Source organism: Lissotriton vulgaris, chromosome 7 (genome assembly GCF_964263255.1).
Source record: "Lissotriton vulgaris chromosome 7, aLisVul1.2, whole genome shotgun sequence".
Lineage (NCBI taxonomy): Eukaryota > Metazoa > Chordata > Amphibia > Caudata > Salamandridae > Lissotriton > Lissotriton vulgaris.
In genome coordinates this window covers 343,098,029-343,119,735 of record NC_141695.1, presented here as the reverse complement: position 1 = coordinate 343,119,735, position 21,707 = coordinate 343,098,029, and the positions used below count along the sequence as shown (strand labels likewise).

The following is a 21,707-nucleotide window of genomic DNA, read 5'->3' as shown; positions in this document are numbered from 1 at the left end:
AGACCAAGGATCTACATGACCCCCAAAATACACAAGGACCCGGTTGATCCACCCTTCAGACCAATAGTATCGGCCTGTAATTCAATCTTTGAACTGTTGGGGAAATATCTAGATTACTTTTTGCAACAATTTGTCCAAAGCTGGTGTACATATGTGAAAGACACAACAGACTTTCTCACAAAACTGCGTACGATTGAAAACCTGGTTCAAGAAGATTGGCTATTATGCACAATTGACGTGACAGCTCTATACACCTCCATATCGCATACACAAGGAATGGATGCCGTAGAATGGGCACTATTGAAGATGGATTCAACACAAGAACACAAATTTTTTTTGTTGCAGCTTTTGTTTTTTTGTTTGCATAACAGCTATTTTCAGTGGAAGGAAGATTATTTTGGTCAACTCACAGGTACTTCGATGGGTTTTTCTGGGGCACCTGCCTACGCCAACATTTACATGGCGAAATTTGAGAATGATTATATCCTTACACACAGGGAATGGACACAAGGCTTGGCACAATACTGTCGATACATTGACAATATTTTTTAATATGGACCCGTCCTAAAGAAATGTTAATACAACTCATTGAGGAACTCAACACCAGAGACCCCAGAATCAAATTCACTTTTTCTATCAGTCAAGATGAAATTAATTACTTGGACGTTCTGATTAAGAAAGTAAAAAAGAAACTGAGCACTGAAATCTTCACTAAGCCCACAGATCGTAACAGTACATTGATGCATTCAAGCTTTCATCCCAGGAGTCTAGTGGAAAACCTTCCGTACTCCCAGTTTACCAGAATCAAAAGAATATGCTCGGATCCTGTAGTTGCAGAACAAAAAATCAAAGAATTCAAGGAGAAATTTGCCAACAGGGGCTATCCAGAAACTATATTACAGAAAAATATGTCCAGAATTAACATGAAGGAGAGGGATGAACTCTTCGAGAAGAAAGCCACAAAATGCTCGAATACCCCGACTTTTGTCTCAAAATTTTCTAACAAATCCATTCAAATTAAAAAAATCATAAAGAAAAGATGGGAATTGTTGGTAAATGAACCTGAGTTTAATGGAATCTTTCAAGAACCACCAACATTTGCATACACTAGGGCAAGAAATATGCAAGAACTCATACAGACAGGATCAAGTAAAGTGAAAAATATAGAATATAAAGGTACCCAAAAATGTCACAATTGCATACACTGCAATAATATAATTATTGGCAAGATCCTCACACATCCAATTACAGGTGCTAAGATCAAATTGCGCCATACCTCGGACTGCAATACCACCAATATAATCTATTGTTTAAAATGCCCATGCGGCAAAGCCTATGTAGGCAAAACAGAGAGAAAATTCAAACTAAGACTCACGGAGCATAAAAGCACCATAAGACTAAAAAACTTAACATCAGGGGTAGCCACTCATTGGGCTGAAGAGAACCACAAAATAGCTCAATTAAGGGCACAAATAGTGGAGGTAGTAACTAAAGTGGATGGAATTGACAATACCCCAAAACTTCTGCAGCGAGAAGTGTTTTGGATAGAGTTTTTACAAACCATGCAGCCAAAAGGGCTCAATGATAAGATTGATATGAGCTGTTTTTGTGAAAGACCAAAGTATAGAGAAAATTATATAGCCACCATAGAAGCCAAAATACTGCATGCACAACACCATGGGAGTAACAACCATAAGGACAAATATGTATAGCCATTTGCAGATAACTAATCTATCATGTCATAGGCTGCTCTATACTGTCTAGATAGATACTGAAAGGACAATGTATCTTATTTGTTAAGTGATTTTGTCATTGAAAAGCGCACGATGAAAGTATACTTCAATTGTGTTCTTCATGATTTATTAAGTGAACAAGTGAACAGATAGACCATGGTAATTAAGAGGTGTTTATACATTGTATGAACGTTTAAGTGAATTGTTGACAATTGCATTGTTAGACCCTTTATAGTTTTTTAGAAAATCTATGCACTGTAAATATGAATGGTTTTTGACATGCGTATAGTAATTTCAATCATTTAATTTTCAGAATACAGCCCCTGAGGAAGGAACCTCAGTTCCGAAATGCATTGGGCCAGAAACTAACTGTGGTTCAGTAGTAAAAGTGTTATGTTATATATTCTATGAGGAAATGTGTATTAGTACAAATGATATGGACACTGATTTGAACATAGCAAGTGTATGTTAAACAGTTTATTAATTGTATGAATACAAGTTATATGACTATGTTTTGAAAATAGAAAATGAAGTAAACAACAGTATAAATCAAAGGTGATGTTGTGGTATAATTGAATTAAGTATAAATTGAACTTGAAATTTATTTTTGTTTGAAATTGTGAACGAACCAGTTCATTAGGAACAGTGCACACTTGAGCAGGTTATTCCTGTTCTGGGTCGATCTTTTAATGAGTTGTGCCACAGAATATTACACAAAAAATACAGAAACAAGCATTCATTATACAAATATAGAAATCCTTAAAGATTTACTTTAATTTGCAAAAAAAATATAAAAAAATCAAAATTTTAATTTTATCAGGAAGGTTGGAGCTTTTTTTAATTCAATTAAGCACACTAGTTTAATTTTTGGACTCCAATTTGAAATTCCTTCACACTTACACACACTGTTTTAAAATTTTCAGGTGTACATTTTGCAAATGTGCTTATATATGATGTATTACTCTGTAAATATTATTTAATTTTCCAAGCAGTTGTGGACCTCCAGAGGTTTCGGACCGAAGGTTAAAAACCACTGCCCTAAAGAGTTTATACTGTATCCCCACATTAGCTGTTAACATTATAACACACATCACAAGGTAAAAACGACATTTACATCCTCCCCACCCAAACCCTCCATTCAGTTCCGCGTCAAACATGCCTTAACGGGTACAGTGGCAGACTAGAGCATGCATATAGGTACCCGCATGGAAAAACAAACAACACATAAAACATCCCCATTCTCCCTAGCCCGGGCAGGCAGCACATCCCCAACTGCTCCTGTATTCACAGTCTTTATCCCACATGTGACAACATCTTTAGTCAGCCCTGGCTTTTTTGCCAGTGAAATGTTGCATTGTGGGTCATGTAGTTTAACTTTACTGCTATAGCTAGGGGCTCAAAAACCTAAGCATGTAAAGGACTGTCGTTTAAAGACACATGGCAGGCTGAACCTGTGATGCATAACACATGGCAGCTTAAAATCCAACAACTCACATGGAACATTCCAAACACTCTTACAAATCTGGATTGTATTTTTGTATTATTTTGATATTACATGGAAATGCACCAACAATGAAAACATGCAGGAACGTTTAGCTAAGGTCCTGCACAGCTATACTCTAGTATTTGAAAGTTTAAGAACTCAGAATTAACAACTTAAATGACTGCAAGATTTTACCTAAAGTTTGCACATACGATTGGAGAAACTGATGCTTGCCTCCCAGCTTCGTAATCAGCGGGAATAAACCACAAGTCCGATAATAGAATGTAAAAGAAACTTACCGGCGGGCTTTCACCAACTAAAAAAGAGAAGAAAAACTATTTTTAGTTTTCTCAACCAGACTTATTTTTACCAAGGAATATTCTAGAGTTAGGGGTAAAATTAAAGTCTTTGATTTTTAGAGGACATTTTTGGAGATAACCCAGGAGGAGAACTGGCCGGTGGAATTTCATTGCCTGCAATATATTTTTGAAAATCATGAAAATCCCACTGGGGAATATTTCTTCCAGATTTCTGCTCAAAATAGGTTCCTTTCTGTTACCATCCAACCCCAAATCAGGCCCTAAGTCATATAAGGTTACTAGAGCAAACCTCCAGAAGTAAAGAGTCCCCCTCCAGCCCCCCCACACTTCGAGCTCTCCTGCATTAAACAGCTGAAGTTGAGTTTACTTCCCCATTCTACTCTCACTATTACTACCTTGATCCAAGATGTATTGAAAGTGACATTAGGCCGGGGTTACAGTGATGTATTCCTATGTATTGTGCTTATTGGCACATGAACAGTGGTGTCAGGCCAGCCTTGCAGACCTACAATCTGAACCCATCAATAGCTGTACATCTGAGACTTGTGAAATCATCTGAGGGGGAGCGACAAAGAGGTATTTGAAATAAGGATAGGTGATGGCAGAATAACTTTTTGGGGGAGTTGCAGGATGAAGGGCAGTGACCTGTCCACTTTTGTGGTGATGACGGTGAAACAGATGAGAGGGACACTTAAAGGTGAGGTTAAAAGTTAAAAGTAAGGGAAGCTCAAGCATTCAAGTCCTACTTGCTGGGGGAAGTGAGGATCTATTTTACTGATGATTCGCTCATTTAAAGAGATAGACCATGTGATGGGGCCGATTTTTGAAAGGTATTTTGAAATACCTAACGTACTACTCCATTAGTACTAGTTTATGTACTACAAAATATAATTCACAAACCTATGGCTGGAGATCTCCAGACACAGCAGTGGCAGCTTCTCCCCTAAGGCGGAGGAGCGTCACCCACTGCTCAAAAGGAAACATTAAGGGCCAGATGCATCAAATGGTTTTGCCCATTCTGTGTCTATGGGAAAATGTGTTCATGCATATGGCCCTAAATGATAATACCGTGTTGGTATTATCATTTCATTTTCCCTATTGCAGTCAGTGGTGGGGTAGGGCTGGCCAGAGCAGGGGAGGAGTGGTGTGCACTTCCTGAGTGAGCATGAACTCTTGGGCCGACCAAATAGTTAATGCACACTTTGCATGTTCCTACCAGGCTGCATGACACAGCCTAGTGAAGGGACATGCGCAATCTCCCTTTTCAATTCTGAACGCCGATCCACGGCTCTCAGATCAATCGTAACACTGCGTTGCAGCATTGTGATTGGCTCAGAGTAGCCTGCTTGCCCGGGTGCTTCCTACTGCCACCGGCCGGGACAGGAAGATGAAGAGGACGGAGGACAGATGAGATGTTGGGGCCGGCTGTTAAAGGTAAGTCCTTTTCTTGTTACATTCCTCCCCTTTCCCTTCTCCCTCCTCCCGCTCACCCCTGTCTAGTAGCAGCTGCTACTGAAGTAAACGATTAAGTAGAAAACGTAGAAGGGACAAAGGGAAGTTATGGGGCAATAGGCAATAATTTTTTTAAAAAATGGGTCGGATTCAGGTAAGTTTAACTAGAGGTGTAGGGAGAGATATGTTTGTACAAAACACACATCGAGATAAGAGTGAGACAATTAAAATCCACAAATTGCACTTCTTAGAAATATTGTGCATAACTTATTTTAAACTTTATTATTTTTCTGATTAAATCGTACAGGCACATGTATAATAAACTGAGTTACGTTCCTGAGTTTAAAAAGGCTAAAAAGTAATAAAATGAATTAAAACCATAACTATGTGTTATGTTATGTTATGTTAATAGGAACTTTTATAGCGCTTGTTCGCCAACAGGTTTCTTGGTGCTGGAGAAGTTACTTTCCAAAAAAAGTTACTGGTAAGGATGGCCCAGGTCTAGCTGCAAGCTTGGGTGAAGAGTCAGATCTTCATCCTAAAATGAAAGAGGTCTGACTCGAGTCTCAATTGGGGTGGAAGAGCGTTCCAGAGTTTTGGTCCTAATATTGAGAAGCATGAGCCTCTTGTACTTTTGCATCTAATAACTGGGACTTCTAAGTAGTTAATGTGCATAGATCTTAAAGTACGGTGGGGGATGTACTTATGGATTTTTGATGACATGTACTTAGGGCCAGTCCCGTGCAAGGCTTTAAAAAGAATACACCCAGCTTTAAACTTGGAGCTTTACTCCATTGGAAGCCAGTGCAACTCTTTTAGCAGGAGCTTGATGTGACATTGTCTGCCTTGTAGGGATATAATTCTGGCTTCCTGATTTTGTATTAGCTGCAGACAATGTATCTGATTGCGCTGAAGACCTAGGTATATAGAGTTAGCATAATCAATTCTTGACAGAATCAAAGAGGTGACAATTTGGATACATGCCTCCCTACTGAAAAATATTCTGATTTTCCTCACTTTCCGCAGTTGGAGTAAGCAAGAGGAGGTGACTGCTCCAATCTGCATGTTCATGTTTAGGTCTGAGTCAATGTGTATGCCTAGACTTTTTATCGAGTTTTTTAGTGCCGGAGGCAGGCCTAACTCAGAGGACCAGTGGGCGGAAGTCCAATGCTGGAGATTATTGCTGGGGATAGTGATTTCTGATTTTTCGGCTTTGAGTTTTAGTTGATTTTTGTACATCCATTTCATGATGAACAGCATGGATTTTTTGAGACATTCCTGAGACTCTGTAGATTCATTGATGGGGAAGACTAGCTGCATATCATCAGCGTAGTTGTAGATTTGCACTCCCTTCTGCCGTAACGCAACGATAAGAGGGCGGATATATATATTGAAAAGATGTGGGGATAGGGCTGAGCCCTGTAGTATTCCACCTTTCAAGCTTACTGTGTCCGATTTGTACTGAGAGAGCCAAACTTTTTCCGCATAAAATGATTGAAACCATTTCAGGGCCCTGCCACTGAGACCTGCTGCAGCCAGACAGTCCACCAAGATGTTCTGGTTGACGGTGTCTAATGCTGCAGACAGGTCCAGGAGAATCAATGCTTGAGTGCTGTCTACATCTGCCTTCCCCTTTAGATCATCAATTACAGATAGAATAATGGACTCCTTGGAGTGGGCTGCGCGGAAACCAGTCTGATGTGGGTCTAGGAAGTTTGTTTTTTCAATAAAGGAGCTGAGAGTCTTTGCTATGTGTGTCTGCAACACCTTAGCCGAGAAGGGGAGGAGGGATATTGTCCTATAATTATCCAGCCTCTGGGGATCAACTCCCTGTTTTTTCTGAAGTGGAACAATCACTACTTCTTTGAAAGCTTGTGGAACTGTCCCTTGAGTTAAGGATAGGTTCAGAAGAGAGAGGGTGATCTTTGAAAATGCTTTGAAGATGGATGTTTGTACTTCAGGTGGATAGACATTGTTTTATTATGTTTAGGTAATCAAAGAGTTGGTCTCAGCCTATGCACGGGAAGGTAGTCAGGATGTCAGTGTTGGTTTCTGAGTAACGGGGATTGGTGGGGTGACACAATCGGGGTTAGATAATTCCCTTACTGTGCTGAAGATATCTTTGGTTTTATTAGTTGAGTTCAACACCTTGTTGGAGAAGACTTGTTTTTTTACCTCCATTATGGCGTGTTTGTATTTCCTGAGATTCATTTTATAGTGTTCTTTGGTTTCAGGTGAGTAGGAGTTACGCCATTTCCGCTCTGCCTGACGAGGTTGGAGTTTGGCTAATCTTAACTCTTCCGTAAACAATATGGGTGCTTCGTGTTCCCTAACATGTGAGGTTTGAGTTTTTAGGGGAGTATGAGAGTTGATAGCCTTCCTTTTCAAGTCTGAAATTTCTCGCTCCAGATTGTCTACATTATCCTTACTTTTAGGAGGTTTCTGTTTTAAGGTGCACATAATGCTTCCAAGTAAATGTGGTGCCAGTTTCTCAATAGGATCTTTTGAGAAGGTGTTGTTCTGGACGTGTAGATATCACCTATTGCAAACCTGATTATATAATGGTCGGAGAATATACATGGATGTATATCTAAATTTTGGAGGGTCAGATTGATCGACCATGCTTGGTCAAGAGTGTGACCTTTATTGTGTGTTGGCTCTTGAATGTGTTGTGAAAGATTCAGGCTTTGTAAGGTGTCGGTCAATTCCCTGGCACTCTTTCCCCCTGTTTTTTCATTTGCCTAATAATTACGGTCATTAATGACCAGGACTTTGGAGAAGTAAATTGCCAGGGATGCGATACAATTTGCAAAAGGTTTTTGGGAAGTTAGGCATAGCTATTGTAGGTCTGTACACTAGTACACATATCATGGTGCAGTTGGTAAAGTCTATCTTGAAGACTAGCCTATCCACTAATTCTATCTCCAGTGGAGAGACATTGATGGCGGATAATCCTTTTTTTATAGCGGCTGCCACTACCCCTCACCCCCTTTTTTTTCCTGTTGTTCTATTCGCGAATAGCAGGCAATACTTATCTGGCAGTGCAGCTAAAATATTAGGCGTGGCTTCTTCCGTCAGCCATGTTTCTCACATGAACAATATGTCGGGTTAGGCAGTGTCGAGTAGGTTGAACAATTCTAACTTATGCTTTACTGCAGACCGGGTGTTTAAGTACAGTATGCTTAGTTCTTTTACAGAGCGTCTTGTGCTTAAGCTGTTAGGTGAAGGAATCTGGCTGGGGACTTCACCAGAATCTCTATTTTTGCCGAATTCAGATGACTGACCAGATTGGAGGAGGCCAAGTTTATCTAGTAATTGTTGACAGGCCAAGTTCAGGGGTTGAATATTTAAGTTCTGTTATGGTGTAAGTAATTTTTGGGGCATAATGACGGGCCCTTGGTCCTGGGCGGCCACGGACAGGCGCAAACGGGCTTGCCTTAGGTGCGCCTTTGGCGCATCATCTGCGCGCCAGCGGCGCGTATGCGCTGCGCCCATTCTTTTCTGTGCAACTGAGTTGGAGCTGACTCTGCCCCCACCCCACCTGTTTGGCTGAGAGCAAGTCTAGGTAGCCAGTGGTAGTGCGCCTGTTCTCAGAGGCCAAAGGCGGGAGAAACAGTTCGCTGGTAACAGACTGGCTTCAATTATTTTTTTATTCAAACAGTGCAATGCAAATTACAAGATGATAATCTACAACTTCTAAAATACTGCGCAAGTTTAAAACTTTCAGCTTAATGGAATTCAGACAGGTCTCTAATTATTTAAATTCAATTGTGCAATGCAATTTTAAAAACGAGATTCTACTACTTCTGAAGTACAGTGCGAGTTAAAGCTATCAGTGTGTTAGGCATTAGGTAATAATAAGTGGTAGTGATGGTGAGGGAATTTTATTTTCCATTATTGTTCAAAAAGAATAAGTAAACAACTTATATTTTTACTTCATTTGCAATTTAATACAAAGTTAATTTTGGGAGGTAATGTGTTGTGTATATTTTTCGAAAAAGTCCTGGATTAATATTAGTTGTTTATAATTATTTACACTAAATTAAATATATATATATATATATATATATATATATATATATATATATATTTAAATATTACACTTTATTACATTTGCCTACATTTTCCTATAGGGTCATCTCTACCTTGGTGGCAGAGATCACCACAAATGGGTGTATAATTACTAATTGGAACTTTAAACTCATAAATGCAGTCTTAGGAAATGCCTAAGCGTACAATGAATTGTAAATCTTCACTCAGAAATGGCAAATAGCCAAAAAGTAGGAATTTCCACTGAGGTGTAAGGGTGATGTACACGTTGGTAGATATATATATGTGCATATTTACCTTTGTGATTCGAGCCCTATATATTCTAAATGCATCTAGGATCTAAGCTGTTCAAAATTGACTCCTTGTTTCTCGAGTACTCACCACATGTTTGTTTGCCGCAGCACTGCGTTTCCACGTCGATTTCATTGGTAGGCTGGAGTCCAGACTTACAGACGAGTTTTGGAGGACACGGAGTACATTCTGAGGTATAAAGAACAAGACATGGCTAAGAGAAGAGTATGCATGCAGTGTGTACATCACCCCTAGCAAGCAAACAGACCCAACATAACTGCTTCCATCATTAAGTACAAAGGCGTGCACAGAGAGAACTGGACTGTGGGAGCGGCACCATATGGATATGGTCTGCCAACTGAGACAGTGGATGGATGCACACTGACAGCGGAGACAGCAAAAGATGAAACCAGGGATCTTAGACATTGGAAAATGAACTGGATAGGCCATAGAGGCGAGGCAGTGAGAGATGAGCCAAATGGGCGTTCAGAGCTGAGGCGAGTTATGGATTTATGGATGCAGTGGGCCCTGAGAGCCGTGACTGTGCGAGATGGGCTGGATGGGCAACAAAAGCCGATAATATGATCACTTCAGAAGCTGATGATAAATGCTGTAGTTCTTTTTCTTTCTCAGCCCTTTCCACATGCACCTTCTATGGCTAGTCAACAAGAGCCTAGTGGACTCTTTGTCGTTTCTCACAGTGCATCCTAACCTGGCCTGAAAAAAAAGCCAAATCAGGGCAATTTTAAGGCATGGGCAAGGAGGGCACTTACCCAGGGCCCCAGCCTTTTAAAGAGCCTTTTATGTACTGGCACCTCACATGTGAGCCACGCATGTCCTGCTCCACTTCACACCCATTAGGTTCACCTGTAGCATAAATATTTTTTTAATGTATTCCTGGATTTTTGCAAGGACGTGAAGGATGAAGGTCAATTACAGAAGCTCTGCAGAGAAGGGTCGTTCTTTAACGAAAAACATTTTGTAGAGTGTGTTAAACGCAAACAATCCCTCTGTAGGTTGAAAGGCTAACACAACCTGATAATAATCTGTGTTTAGGCAGGGCTGCATACAACACATCTGTCCTTTCTAAGCATGTAATGCACTTTTAATAATGCAAATGGGCTATCTATTACGCTATGATGTAGTAACTCGTCTGCCAAACTCTAAACCAGGCCCTTAGCTATTCCTTGCCAACTTCCGCCTATTTCCCTGGACTTCTTTCAATCTTTACTGAACAGTAGATTGCTCTGATTAAGGAGAAGCCTGTGGATGGGGAAGCGATTTTCAAATAAAATAAATAAATGCAGAAAAACAAGTAGAATGCGTACTTCCGCGTGTTAGTGCTCATGTAATGCTGCATACTGCAGTATTAGCACGATCACTGGTTGTGTAAATTTGAGCTTAAGTGTTCCAAATAAGAACCTCAAAACATCTCTTTACCCAAACCCCTAAAACCCCTAAGATGTCGATGTAGGTTGAAAGTCTCCAATGGAAAGCCATGTCCTATGCGCTATCTCCAACAGCATGCAGCCTTGCATCAGAGCTCTCTGTCACTGCTGGTCCCTTCACTGTGTCAGGCCTGGCAGCAGTATCCCCCCTTATTTCCTAGCCTGTTGGCACATCTAGTAACTCACCACAGGAGTACCGAGGGCAGCAGCTATGGTCATTTGGGTCAGGCACAGGAACTTCACCCTCTCTGTGACAGGTCCTGGGTGGGCAGGTGACGCCCTCGCAACCCGGCTGGAATACAGATACAACAATTATCAAAAAGAGAAAGTTGAGTTCAATGTATTTCTCACATGGAAGGAGGATTTTTCACAGTCACAACCAACAACAACAACAACAAAGGAGTTTATAAAGCGCCTGGTGACGCCATCACGGCGTGTCCCCGCGCTGTGGAAAGAAGTCAGGTGCATAGTAGGGAGTTACAGGGAAAACAGGTGAGTTTTTAAGCTTTTCCTGAAGGCAGTCTCCCAGTCCGCTAGTCTGATCTCCATAGGGAGAGCATTCCATTCCCTGGCGGCCATAACCCGAAAAGAGCGGCCACCCATTCTGGCCTTCCTGATACGAGGTACTGTGAGCAAGCCGGTTCCCCTGGAGCGAAGAGTTCTATTGGGCTCATAGGGAATGGCTAAGTCATTCATATAGGAAGGAGCTTTTTGGGAGATGATCCTATGGCACATTAGTAATGCTTTAAAGAGAATTCTCTTTTTTATGGGTAGCCAGTGGAGGGTATCTAGAGCAGGTTTGGATGGAGCTCTCTTGGGAAGTCTAAGGACTAGACGTGCTGCTGTGTTCTGCAGGACTTGAAGTCTCCTGATGTTATTTTGCGATGTTCCGAGCAGAAGCACATTCCCATAGTCTATTCTGGAAGTCACGAGCGCCTGTGTCATAGTGCGCCTTGCTTCAAGAGGGAGGAGATCCAGGGTACGGTTAAGGGTCTTCAAGACCCCGTAGCATTTACCGACCACCCTGTTCACGTGGCAGTCGTAGGAGAGTTTAGGGTCAACCCAAATCCCCAGATTTTTGGCTGCTTCACAGGGGGTGGGTAGCGCCCCCAGACATGAAGGCCACCACTCCTCGGTCCAGCTCGAATCCCTACCTCCCATAACAAGAACCTCTGTTTTCGAGCCATTAAGCTTCTGGCAGTGTTGGGTCATCCAACCTGCCAGAGCTTGCATGCAGGATTTAAAGTTGTCTGGAGAGACAGAGGGAGCTTGGGATAGGGAGATGAGAAGTTGGGTATCGTCGGCATATGAGACTAATTCAATGCCGAACGATTGAACCACTTCAGCCAGAGGGGCCATATACAGGTTGAACAGGGTGGGGCTCAGGGCAGAGCCCTGAGGCACCCCCTGTTCCAAGGCAATGCTGTCAGAGAGAAAAGCACCTCTCTGAACCTGAAAGCAGCGGTTGGTGAGAAAAGCCTTCAGCCAGCCCAATGCTTCCTGGGTGACCCCGGCTTTGTTCAGACACTGTAGCAAGATGGAGTGTGCTACAGTGTCGAACGCCGCACTCAGGTCCAGCATTATAAGTGCCATGGTCGGTCCTGCATCTACACCTGCCCGTAGGGTTTCTGTCGCTCTCAGTAGGGCGGTTTCGGTAGAATAACCTGCCCTGAATCCTGATTGGGAGCTGTGGAAAGCACCATTTGATTCTAGATGGGCCATAAGTTGGCTATTAGCTATTTTCTCAGCCACCTTCGCTAAGTAGGGTAGCAGCGAGATGGGCCGGAGGTTTTCCAGAGTGTCCTGACTGATGTTGGGTTTTTTCTTTATCGGCAGCACAATAGCTTTTTTCCATTCCATAGGGAGGGTGGCCGTAGAGAAAGAAAGTTGGAGGATGTGCCTGAAGTGATACTCAAGGACTTCCAAACTGGCTGTAAGTATCCTGGGGGGGGCAGGGTCCCGGGGAGAGCCAGACTTAATGCTCCTACAGATGCTGGTCAGAGCAGTAGTGTGAGGAGCAGAGAAACTGGTCAGGCATTTTTTAGTATGGATGAGCTCCAGATTTTCAGTAAAGTCAGATCCTGATGGCAGGTCGGTGGAAAAATTAGAATAGATGGTAGTGATTTTATTAGCAAAGTATTTGGCAATATCATTGCATTTCGCCACCGAGTCATTAAGGGCATTGCTCTCGTTGGTGACTACCGAGATTTCCTTAAAAATTTTAAAAAGCTCCTTAGAGGAGTTTTCTGCTTCACCTATACGGGTCTTATAGTGTAGAGCTTTAGCGGAACGGATCAATTTATAATATCTTGCTTGCTCTTTTTTATAGTGGTCTTTAGCAGTGGGGCAGAAATTGACACGCCAATCTCGTTCCAGTTTTTTACAGGCGGTTTTAGCATCTTGAAGTTCAGATGTAAACCATGGGGAAGGTTTCCTCAATTTCTTGTTGGTCACTGATCTACGGATGGGAGCAGTTTCATCAAGGGCAGTGAGGATAGTATTTTTTAGACAAGTATAGGCGGTCTCACAGTCGGAGCCTTTGGGGGGTCCAGCCAGTTCAAGCTTGTCAGCAAACGTATTAGGATTAAAATTTTTCCATTTGCGACAGCGCTAGGTCTGCAGGTTTTCATTCTTGACTGCAGTTTCAGTTGCTAATATGTGTAAGGGGATCACAAAATAAATGGTCAGACCAAGGCACGGGAATAGGAGGAAGCACTTTTACTCCGTTCCAGTTGCTAAATACTGGATCGAGCAGGTGACCCTGTCTATGAGTGGGGCTTTGATGTTTAAGATCTAGCTGCAGAGACAGTAATTCTGCTTGTATGCTGATGGCGTCTTTGTCCCCAGCATCATCAAAGTGTATATTCATATCACCTAGCACCAAAAGTCTAGATTTCCTTAAAGCAAGATGGGCTGTGGCCTCTATAAGGCTGCACGTAAAATCAAACAGTCTTCCCGGGGGTCTATATAGAAGAATGCCAGATAGGGAATATTTAGGACTCACTATAATAGTGAAAGATCCAGCTTCGCAGTGATCAATATTCACCGGCGATAAAGAGCATTCCAAGGGGGCTCTGACGGCAATGGCTATTCCGCCTCCCCTACCATCCTGCCTATCGAGCCTGGCGAGGGAGTATCCTGGAGGCATCGCCTCGATGATATCGGGATCAGAGTGCTCACCAAGCCAGGTTTCGGTCAGAAATAGGATCTCAAGAGCTTCATCCTCAAGGAGGTGATAAATTTGGATGTTATGTTTGCTTAGAGATCGACAGTTAAGTAGTGCAGCTTTTAAAACACTTTTATGGGGGGTGTCAGAAGAGCCGGTGCTAGGTGTAAAATGGCACACTGAACAATCGTGTAATGATAGCGCCTCCATGGAGTGTAAACAAGATGACATATGGGCAGGGCGAAGACTGAGCAGAGTATGTTTGTCATACCGTAATGGAGGGGGCTGTGGTTGACCAGGGTTTCTGGCCCCGCGCCCCGTCCGGCCGCGGACGGGCGCAGACGGGCTTGACTTTGGCTCGACTTCGGCGCGCTTCCGGCGCGCCCGCTGCACGCGTCCGCTGCGCGGTCGCTGACCAATACACATTTATAGGCTGTAGGGGCAACTAGAGCGCTGACCATCCGCCCGAGCCCGGAAGTGCTAGGCTCCTCCTCACCCTCCGCAAACAAACGCCCAGAAATGGACGCGGCGGACCGGGGCGGGAGTCGGCAGATAGGTGAGTGCAATTACAGTCCAACAGAACAGTTTTCAAAGTTTTTAAAAAAAGGCTAGTGCCTAAACATTAAAAGACGCTGTAATCAGCGCTAAACAGGGAGAGCTGTAAAAGTTGCCAGCGCGAGCGGAAAGAGCCTGCCACTGCCACCGGCAAGACTCCCTTCCACAACGCGGCTGAACAAGCAGGAAGTTTATAAGCAATTAGCCTACAGCGCAACTAGAGCGCTGACCATCCGCCCGAGCCCGGAAGTGCTAGGCTCCTCCTCACCCTCCGCAAACAAACGCCCAGAAATGGACGCGGCGGACCGGGGCGGGAGTCGGCAGATAGGTGAGTGCAATTACAGTCCAACAGAACAGTTTTCAAAGTTTTTAAAAAAAGGCTAGTGCAAACATTAAAAGACGCTGTAATCAGCGCTAAACAGGGAGAGCTGTAAAAGTTGCCAGCGCGAGCGGAAAGAGCCTGCCACTGCCACCGGCAAGACTCCCTTCCACAACGCGGCTGAACAAGCAGGAAGTTTATAAGCAATTAGCCTACAGCGCAACTAGAGCGCTGACCATCCGCCCGAGCCCGGAAGTGCTAGGCTCCTCCTCACCCTCCGCAAACAAACGCCCAGAAATGGACGCGGCGGACCGGGGCGGGAGTCGGCAGATAGGTGAGTGCAATTACAGTCCAACAGAACAGTTTTCAAAGTTTTTAAAAAAAGGCTAGTGCCTAAACATTAAAAGACGCTGTAATCAGCGCTAAACAGGGAGAGCTGTAAAAGTTGCCAGCGCGAGCGGAAAGAGCCTGCCACTGCCACCGGCAAGACTCCCTTCCACAACGCGGCTGAACAAGCAGGAAGTTTATAAGCAATTAGCCTACAGCGCAACTAGAGCGCTGACCATCCGCCCGAGCCCGGAAGTGCTAGGCTCCTCCTCACCCTCCGCAAACAAACGCCCAGAAATGGACGCGGCGGACCGGGGCGGGAGTCGGCAGATAGGTGAGTGCAATTACAGTCCAACAGAACAGTTTTCAAAGTTTTTTAAAAAAGGCTAGTGCCTAAACATTAAAAGACGCTGTAATCAGCGCTAAACAGGGAGAGCTGTAAAAGTTGCCAGCGCGAGCGGAAAGAGCCTGCCACTGCCACCGGCAAGACTCCCTTCCACCCAACCAAGCTATAGATAGATAGCTAATGCTGTTATCTCACGCGCTCAGGTTGTTTACATGCCAGTGTCTCTCTTAAAAGTGCCTGATGCACAAATTACCACATCAGCAGAATGCGAGGTAAGCAGGCACCCAGCTCACAGATATTCAGCGTAAATAATGTTCATTTCATAAGCATTCATTGGAAGTGGATGCCACTCTTTGTTGCTATTCTGGTTTCCCACAGTTCCACAACATGTAGGTAGAATCAATTTCATCTGTATTCTTTTTTAATAAAACGTAGAACTTGCATGTTCACAGAACCTTCACGGTGTTGTCTACGTGATACCAAACAAGAAACGGCAGTACCCCAATGTGTGCATATGGCCCACTCCATCCGTTCTGACTCCAGACGCCATGATCAAACAGCCTGTGGAATCTCATAATGTGAAACTAGTCATGGAGCTAATTAAAGCAAGGCCCTCTAGTACAGCGGTGGCCAGCACTGATCAGAGGTAGGGGGCGACGACAGGGGCGGGAGGTGGAGGACGCAAGGGTAGCGGTTATAAAAAATCATATAAAAACGTACCTTCTGGCTGCTTCCTCGCCACGTCTCTCCTCTGTAGTCCTCCCCTGCTCGGCCTCAACAGGAAGCACAGTCACAATGCTGCATTAGCAGTGGTGTGATTGGTCTGAGCGCCGTGTTTCGGCGCTCAGATGCCGACTGGGAGCCTGAGCATGTTCTCCACACAGGTTGTAATGCAGCCTGCCTGGAGAACATGCGAAATGCACAAGACTGTTTTGGGCGACCCAAGACAGCAAGCCAAGCAGTCATTGCACACTTAGGAGGGTGCTACCACTCCTCTCATGAACCAGCCCTTTCACGCAAAGCTGCGGACAGAGGTAGGAGAAAATAAAATGATAAAAACGCGAGTTATTATCATTTTATTTTCCCTTTCTTCCATTGCAAAAAAGCAGCGGGGCGATGCTCCTAGCAGAGGAGACGCCACTGCTCTAGTAAAACACCCAACCTAGCTTAATGCACATCCAGAAAAAATAAAACACAGCCCACTTCAAAGCATGACTATTCTCAGTATGACATCTCTTCCTGTGGACCCTTGTTTATCCCGTCTCGTCTTCTGAACATCACACAATTCTCTTCTTTGTGCTGCAGGCGAACAGCTCTTCTGCTACTAAAGCATTCTAGCCCAGCCATCTTGTCCTTCCTTTACCCTTTTCCCTCGTTTTCCCCATGACGATCCTCAAATGTTTCTTCCCTTTTCTGTTTTGCCTTTTCTCCATACCCTTGCATCCCTCCCTGTGGAAATGTGAGAAATTGATGTACATAAACAGCGTTCATTATTCCATTTTCCCGCTCCTCTCCCTGTAAGCACCATGAATACCGTAAAATATTGACCGCATCACTCTGCCAGTAAAAGCCCGCACCCATATGTACATGACAGCCATTTTAGGCACCCTGGCCTTTTCCTGCTCATTAGAATCACCGGCTTCCCTTCTGCGCGTATCTGAACCCCCCCTCCCTCTCTCACATGCATAGGCTATGAAACCCTCTCCCTCTGCGCGTCCCTGCCCTGAAAGGCAACCCTCCTGCTTGACCCACGCAAACCCCCCCCATTCCCTCTTGAAGAGGCATCCTTCGCCTTAGCTGACATAGCCCTCCCCAGCTGCACCTGACTGCCCCCGCTCTCTCATGTACGGGTCATAAGATCTCTCTCTCTCTATGCGACTCTGTCCCTGTGTCCACCCTGGCTCCCCCTCCCTTCTCCTCACACGGGCAAGTCATAAACCTTCTTCTTCTGCAAGACCCTGTCCTTGGGAGTCACGGCCGCGCCTGACCAGCACCTCCTCTCCTTTCATGAATAACCCCTCTGTTAGTAAACCCTCCCTCCGCGATTGACTGTCCACACATGTCTGAGGTAATCGCCTAAGCCAGGAGATACTGTTTACTGCTCATTGTATGGAATCACTCCTCTTCAAAGGACCCACTATTGATCCTGGGCACCCCACCCCCTGGGCTACGATCAGGCGCACACATCCTAAAAGTTGGCGGAACACTCAGCTGCGTGATTACCCTCCCCTCTTATCAGCAGGTCAAGGGTCCCTATTGTGAACATATGTGGGGTAGGATTGACACGAGGATCATGGGGATGTCCTTTCCGTGTTTCACAATGTCATGATTGTAATGCTAAGTGTTCTGTAAAGTATAAAAGACGACGTTGCAGCTCACTTGTTAGAGCACCTCCCGATGACACCTTGTTTCGTGTCGGAAATGACAGGCTCTCCTCATGAGCAATAAATCCTGTTCTTGTGATTCCTGCTCCCAGCGCCCGTCTCTTTATTTGGTAACTATTCAGAATGGGAACTAAGAGGCGCACAGCGCCAGCAGCCTGGGCATCGATGGTAATATGGGCTCCTGTTCCACAATTGGCGTCCCAACGCGGGGTCCATCAGTGACATGAGGTCCAATAAGAGAGATCCAGACGATGAGGTGAATATCTAAATGATCGGAGTATACCTGCCTTGAGAGGGCCCTCGTCCGGCTGCCGATTGAATGAACTTCACCGATTCTGAACGGACCTCTCTCGAGTGACCTACTGTCCTGACTGGAATCCCACAGGACTGCTGCGGTAAAATCATGGAGTAAGAGAACGATCGGGCGCTGGAAGGAGGAAGGCGAAGAACTGCCCACACGGTCCGGTCCGGGTAAGGTCGCGTAAATGCGACAAATTGTGAAATAATTGTTTGATTTGGATAATACTAGTATTACTCTTTTGTTGGTACCTCTGGAGATTCACCGTCTGCAAACGGAGAAACAACAGGCTCTCCCTTTGCAAGCAGTGAAGGATAGGTAACGCAGACTTTTGTCCCCGTTGTAATCCGTCGTGCCTATCTTCCTCCCCCACTGTTGTCCCGAACTGTCGTTCGTGGATTATTGTCTGGAGATTCTTTGTCTGCAAACAGGGAAGAACAAGGTCTCTCTTTGCAGGTAGAGAAAGAGTGGGTAACGCAAACTTTTCGTACCCACTTATTCTCCCCACTGATTGTTTGATTGACCGAACACTGATTGTTCGGTATTGGTTCTTTTGAGGTATTCACCGCCGGCAAACAACGGAGAATAGAAATATTCTGTCTAGTCTTTGCCCGCCGTGATAAGATAGGTAGTGCAGACTTTTGTCCCCGTTGTAATCCGTCATGCCTATCTTCTCCCCACTGATTGGTAGCCTGTTTAGCCCGGACAGCTTATTAGAGATGAACCATCCAGCTCCACTGGAGGGCACACCTAATAAGGGCATGTTCATTAAGTGTGGACTAGTCGCTATAGCTTATAATAGGTTATGGCATAAAAATACAAGAAAAAGAGTTGAGCGAAATCAGTAGGCCACTGATGAGTTATCAACTTCGCTAAAAATAAAATAAGAAACGTTAGAAATAACTCGCAATAAGAAACATAAAAAATGGCGAGGGAAGACAAGCTTGACACCAAGGCAGCCACGAGGTAGCTAGGTTCCGTTGCCTATTTCTGCCCTAAACATGTCTGCCTCATTGCCCACCACGCCCAAATAACGGTCACATGAAATAGAAACAATTCAATAGGTACCTACCCCCATTCCGGAAACTCCCGAAGTGCCACAGGTCCGCGGTTACGCCCATCCGGAAGGCGAGGCCTCGAGGCATGCGGGGCTCGCCTGGCCGCAGTCGGAAGGGGAGGCTGTGGGGCGGACGGCCCAGAAAACCGTGATGGCCTCTCCTTCTCTCCTCTTCTGCTGCCCTGCAGGCCACGGGGGGGGGGGCTGTCTTGCCTCAGCCACCGACCACCCCCCCTCTCTCTCTCTCTCGCCTGGTCCGGCCCGCAAAGAAGGCCGAAGCCAAAGCGAGGACGGCGGCGCTTACAGGTAGTCCCGCCACATGTCGACGCCTGGACAATTGCAAGTAGTCCCGCCACATGTCAACCCCGGGATAATTTCAGGTAGTCCCGCCAAATGTCAAAGGGGGGGGGGGGCTGTCTTGCCTCAGCCACCGACCCCCCCCCATCTTCAATAGCCGGCACGGCCAATACCGAAGCAGCGGAGCCGAAGAACGGCGCGGGGTCGCTGGAAGGGGGAGGTGACGCGAACGAGCCTCCCCCACCTCCCTCCAGGTGGAGGCTTCCAGCGGCACCCCAACGCTCTTTGCTTAAAGAGGGTCCACATCGAAAAGCGGTCTTTTGCCCGGGACGAGCGCACGCCCCATGCCTTCTCTCCTCAACTTTGAAGATTCTATGAGAGCCGGGGGGGCCCCCCGACCCCTCTGCATGGGCGCCCCCGTCCCCCTCACTGGGATCTGCAACATCGATGCACTCCTGCCGGCGCCAGCCTCTGTTTGGAAATGGCTAAAACACAGCCAAGGTACAGACTTGTTCAGTTCCGGTGGAACACCAGAGTGACCCGGTAGGAAAATTGTTGCGCCCTCCCCACACTTTGACTGATGGTCCATATTGTTAGACTGTTACCACATTGCACAAAACTTTTTGAACTACCAACGGAAGGTTCTGGTCCAACCACGAGTCATTGGAGACATTCTGACTAAGCTGGAACCTGCCTGATCTCGCCCAAAATGGCGTCGATACACGAAACGAAACTTTCGAACTCCCTGTTCACCCGGATTGCTCGAATATTGATGCTCTGAGATATGTATGCATTTTTGGACAATGAAAGTCGATAAAGATGGATAGTGATTATGTGCTTAGAGAAGAAAGCAATACAGATATTGATCATGTGTTTGGACAATGAACTGATTTAGGGTGGGTACTAATTATGATTGGTAACAATGAATTGGTATAATTTAGGCACTGAATGAGCATTTGGATAATGAATTAATGAATTAATTGAAAAACTGAATTCTTGACATGCATCATGCTTGCTCTGTAGGAAAGTTCGATACGATTTTATTGCACTGCCGCACTTTATGCAATGAACTGCCACCAACTTCGTTCTCCTTATGTACAGTTCCAATCTGCTCCGTGGCCGGTCCACTGGGTTGTAGGCCTGTATTTATACATCAACACTTTTTATTAAAAGTATTTTGAAAAAGAAAGCATAGTTGTAGCGGTTGCATTAATGAGTTTTGGATGTTTTTACTACTGTGAGCGAAGAATAAGTATGATGAAGGCTGAAGGTTAAAAAGGATCCGATATTTAGCAGCTACATTATGTGTCACAGGCAGCCGGAAAAGTGTTTTTAGACGCCCTTAAAACGACACCACAGAAATGCCGCCTGACCGCCACCCTTGCACATAACCAAAAAGGGTCGCGACCAAGTAACTCACGTAGATACGCAGATCGTCAATGATTATCTATCTGACATTACTGGTCCCTCTGGGCTTAAACGCCGAGATGGTAAAGAAATGCACTACGTGGAGATAGGTCGAGTATGTGGTAGGTAAAAACACTTTCGGACTACTGCATGCTGATGTGGTTTGAATGCTGCCCCCCACCCCTTCTTTCTCCTCCCTTCTGCAGGTCACGTCGGAACGTCGGCTGAAGTATGGGAGAGCGATGATCGAACCACCGACGGAAAAGGGAAAAAGGAAATATGTGCATAGTCCTTATGACGATAAGTTTAAAAAAAAAAAAAAAAAGAGACGTAGACTTAAACATGACTGTTCCTCCTTAGAACATAGCGACTGGGAGGATGGACTGACATAGAGACTTGACGGGTACTGTATGACGAAAATTGACTTGAAATAACACGTTAGATAATGTAACTAGACGTTTTACTAGATAGGGAGAGGACAAAGAAGAGTGCACGGGTAAGGGTTACCAAGGCACCACCCGTCTGGGAAGTTAGAAATGTTGCTGATGTTCAAAATGTACTGCCCCCCTTCTCACACTCTTATAGATCTAGCCAAGCTGTCCGACTGTTCTCCCGATCAATACTTGCCGTTGCCTCAGCCTGGAGAACTTCCCACCAAAGGAAGAAAACTGAAAAATGGTTTAAGATCGAACCATGGGTAAAAAGCACGACCAGGTTAATTTCTGATCGACTAACCGAGGTGTAAGTATTGGCAATTGAGAACGCTCGAAGAGA

At 44.9% G+C, this 21,707-nt stretch overlaps 1 protein-coding gene across 1 annotated transcript in view; it reads right to left on the bottom strand.

Annotated features, from left to right (window-relative positions):
* Nucleotides 1-21,707, bottom strand: part of LOC147701547 (uncharacterized) — a 116,651-nt gene that overhangs the window by 64,996 nt on the left and 29,948 nt on the right. Inside the window, exons 8-10 of the mRNA XM_086929352.1 lie at nt 10,964-11,069; nt 9,420-9,518; nt 3,516-3,532 (exon numbers count right to left, since the gene is read on the bottom strand). Coding sequence (XP_086785478.1) covers nt 3,516-3,532; nt 9,420-9,518; nt 10,964-11,069 — 222 coding nt within the window. The remainder of the gene's footprint in view (nt 1-3,515; nt 3,533-9,419; nt 9,519-10,963; nt 11,070-21,707) is intronic.